The sequence below is a fragment of the Nilaparvata lugens genome, unplaced genomic scaffold (genome assembly GCF_014356525.2).
Source record: "Nilaparvata lugens isolate BPH unplaced genomic scaffold, ASM1435652v1 scaffold6756, whole genome shotgun sequence".
Classification (NCBI taxonomy): Eukaryota; Metazoa; Arthropoda; class Insecta; order Hemiptera; family Delphacidae; genus Nilaparvata; species Nilaparvata lugens.
This window is the reverse complement of record NW_024092507.1, coordinates 2,501-6,584: the sequence shown is the minus strand read 5'-3', so window position 1 is coordinate 6,584 and position 4,084 is coordinate 2,501. Positions and strand designations below refer to the sequence as shown.

The following is a 4,084-nucleotide window of genomic DNA, read 5'->3' as shown; positions in this document are numbered from 1 at the left end:
CCGTTTCAATCTTATGAATGTATCATTTTATCTCAATCCTAACATCCCACCAGTCTCCTAGGTCGAAATTATTCGAGATTTTATAAGTATTCAATTTTATTAGCTATTTAGGAGAGGGCAGAAAATTTACAATACAGGTAATATATGGGGGCTTGGGCCCCCTACTATTCATTTAAAATTGCATTTGGCTCTCATTTACTTGAGGGTTTAGCACCCCTGAAATATCATACAGGACTTCTCTCATTGAAATGTTATTAGAAGTTGATTCACATGAATACTTATATCATTGATTAGCCTTCAAAACTGATTGGGTTTGAAAAATATATCATTGTCTACACAAAAAATCTCGGTGTGATATCCCATAAATAGTAAATGTTTTTGACATTATTACAATAAGAAATAAGTAACTTTCATTCATTGTTATGTAGATTTTCAGATATTCCTATTCATATAAAAGAGTGTACAAATATATTTTAGGTTGATATATATGGTGCTTGCGGACGACTGAATTGCCCTCGATCTGCGGCAGAGAAGTGTTTCGAGATGTTGGACACTAAGTACAAGTTCTACTTAGCCTTCGAGAACTCCAACTGCAAGGACTACATCACTGAAAAGTTCTTTGTCAATGGTCTTGGGTGAGTACACAGCATTATATCCATAGATGAGAGATAATGTAGCCTTAAGCTGGATTTCCACACACACTGACAGTGATATAATAGTAATATAATTATTTACTAAAGAATTTTAGGAAATTAATTTATAAATTCGTTCAATTAAGGAATGTCCTTCCTATCTATCAATTAAGAATGGTATTCTTGGCACTGTTACAGTCAATTATCTGCTATGGTATTGTATCCTGGGGAAGTTGTGGGAGTTCAATTTTGCAACCTCTCATAATTCTTTATAAAAGAATAATAAAAATATGTTTAAAGAGACCTATAGGATATCCAACCGAAGTATTGTATAGAGAATTTGGCGTTTTTAATGTTGATACCCTATTTGAAATAAATCTTTTGAAGTTTGTGTATTTAAGACGTTCAGAGTTTCCAGTTATGGATGAACATGTATATTCCACTCGTCGAAATCTTGCTAATAAATTAAAAGAACCCTTCACAAGAAGTAGAGTGGCCTCCTTACATGCTTTTGCTAAGGGACCACGACTTTCCAATAAACTGCAATCAGATATATCAGATGCACCCAGTTACAATTTGTTTAAGAATAGACTTAATCGCTTCTATGAAGAAAAACGTTAATAGAGGTGTAATATTATTTACATTTTTTTGCTGTCTTCATTCAAATGTAATTTATGTTAAAGATTCATAATCCCATCTTGTGAAAAGCACACTGATTATTGTATAAAATTTACTTATTGTTTGATACCTCAAAATTGTTATTGTATTATAATTAAGTTGACTCAACTAGAGAGCGAGAAATCCCTCAACACAGGTTTAGCCTAAAGAGGGATGCACTGTGGTTTTTTCTGTTACATGCTTAATATTATTATCTATGTTCAATTATTATGCTTAAGGTATGTATCTGTATTACCAATTGTAATGTTCAACCATTATGTTTAATGTATGTATATATTTCCGCTGTAAATAACTAATAGTGAGTAGGTTTTTGATTTTGTATTAAAATTTTTCAAATAAAAGTGCAATATTTCTAAAGTTTTTAATTTATAGTGATACGTTCTGTGATTCATTTAGAGTATAACATCATCCTTCAAAATTCAAAATTTTCAAATCATTATTCCTGGACCGAAAATCATGTGACGAAGCAGTGTGTGATTGCATAACCTTAACTTTTGGACAACATAAACATTTTTTCAAAATTTTTGAAGAGAAATAGTACAGGCTCAGCCTAGTTTTTCCTCCAATGTCATAATTGTATTATGATTATGGTGTTCTATACAATAAATGGATGAAATGAATTCCCATAAGCTCTAATTGAACTATTCCCAATCAGTCCGACCGAGCGATTATGACTAATGCTATTAGAACTTATGAGGATTATATTTTCACTGTTCACTGTCACTGAGGCATGGGAATCCAGCTTGTTATTTATTGTTTATGAAGGGACGGATTCAAGGATCTAAAGGTTCAAAGAACCCCACACGTCAACCGAAGCTTATTGTGTTCCCAAGTAGTATGTTAGCTAGGCAAACCGATACCTGTGTTCTTTAAAAGAACCAGGAGTTTTTACCTTTACTAACATCCCATTCATCACCTTTTAGTCGCCTCCTGCGACAAGCAGGGGTACTGTGGGTGAATTCCGGTTTTTATTAACACATTCTTGAGTACGATGTTCGACTCAAAGTTCCCCCAACCCACAGGGGGCAATCCAGCTTCATCTTTCCTATATGAAATACCTCATTAATGAACTGTAGCCTATCTTCTACTTCTTTCGATCTTGTTTTTGGAGAGACAATAATTATAATTACTTTGGAAGAGAATGATGTTTTGTCAGTTAGTTGAATTTTTTTTTTTTTCAAATTCAAATCAAATTTTATTCACAATTTCAAAAAAAAAAACAATTTAGGGTCCTGCCAAACCTGTAGGTTTTTCGGCGGGTGCCCAATCACAAAAACAATATTAAGAACATAATTAGGTAAGTTTACTAGGAATTTTTATGACATTCGAAGTTCGAAATAAATAAAGAAAAAGACAATAATATGTAATGTAATAAAAACAGGAAAGTATAAACTAAAAAATAACTTTACAAAGTTTGGCAATTGAATTCATTACAAAAATATTGATTCTCGTAGTATAGATTGTATTTAAGTAGAAATTGTAGGAGGGCGTAGCCACTATCTTGAAACTGAATACATACCCATTTAATAATAATAATAATAATAATAATAATAATGTCTCTGGTCGAGACATTATTATTATTATTATTATTTGCTCTACAGTATACTAATGTTCAGTTGGTTTTCCAGCTCATTGAAATTCAAGTCTCTGAAAATTAAAATTATTGTCTTTAGTAGGACTGTCATGGCTATAGTGAGGTTCAAGTTGTAATGGCAGTCGGGAAAGACAGCTTTGCCGATTTTTTGCCTTACCACTGCCTTCTATAGAAGATAGCTGGTGTAATACCGGTAACTGTTCATCCATGTTGAAAATGATCAATTACATTTCAGTTGTCAAACAAAATGTTTCAATGATTAAAATAATACATTTAATAATTGAAATCGAATATTTCGTATATAAATTATAGATCTTGATTATTGAAAAACGATATGGCATCATTGCGGAGCTAGAAAAGGATAGCGCTATATTTATTTATTTATTTATACATTGATACATAGGATAGCAACACCAATGTTAATCAAATACTGCCATTATAACGTGGACCTCACCACTATAGTACTCGTTAAGTTCTCTAAAGCTCATTTATTAATTATTCCGTTGATGTTTCTCATCCACAGACGTAACGTGCTCCCAATCGTGATGGGCGCGCCACCCGAGGACTACGCCAAAAGCGCGCCACGTCACTCCTACATCCACGTGGACGACTTTGAGTCGCCCAAACAGCTGGCCGAGTACCTCCACAAGCTGGACCAGGATGACGACCTCTACAACTCCTACTTCAAGTGGAAGGGCATGGGAGAGTTCATCAACACCCACTTCTTCTGCCGGGTCTGTGCCATGGTCCACGATGACTACCCCACAAAGTCCTACCGGGACATCAACGAGTGGTGGAGGGGGCGGGGGTTTGTACCAGCGGCACCTGGCGCAAGAGTAAGGGCTGGTCGCACAATAGTAAGGTGCACGAGAATATTTTTCAATAGCTAAGGGGGTTTTTTTTCGGTTGGCAGGATCGAAAAGTTGAAAAAACTCTCAATTCTAGAGTCCGATACCCGATCTAAACTTGAAATAATATTCAATTTCAATAGACGCGGAGTAAGGGCTGGTCGCACAATATTAAGGTGCACGAGAACATTTTTCAATAGCTAGGGGTTTTTTTTCGGTTGGCAGGATCGAAAAGTTGAAAAAACTCTCAATTCTAGAGTCCGATACCCGATCTAAACTTGAAATAATATTCAATTTCAATAGACGCGGAGTAAGGGCTGGTCGCACAATAT

At 34.7% G+C, this 4,084-nt stretch overlaps 1 protein-coding gene across 1 annotated transcript; it reads left to right on the top strand.

Annotated features, from left to right (window-relative positions):
• Positions 1-452: 452 nt before the first annotated feature.
• On the top strand, positions 453-3,740 carry LOC120356429 (glycoprotein 3-alpha-L-fucosyltransferase A-like; the record flags this gene model as incomplete). The annotated part of the gene is made up of 2 exons (XM_039445371.1): positions 453-635; positions 3,428-3,740. Coding segments are annotated over exons 1-2 (405 nt in total), but the record flags the coding sequence as incomplete, so codon positions are not given.
• Between the last annotated feature and the right edge of the window lie 344 nt (positions 3,741-4,084).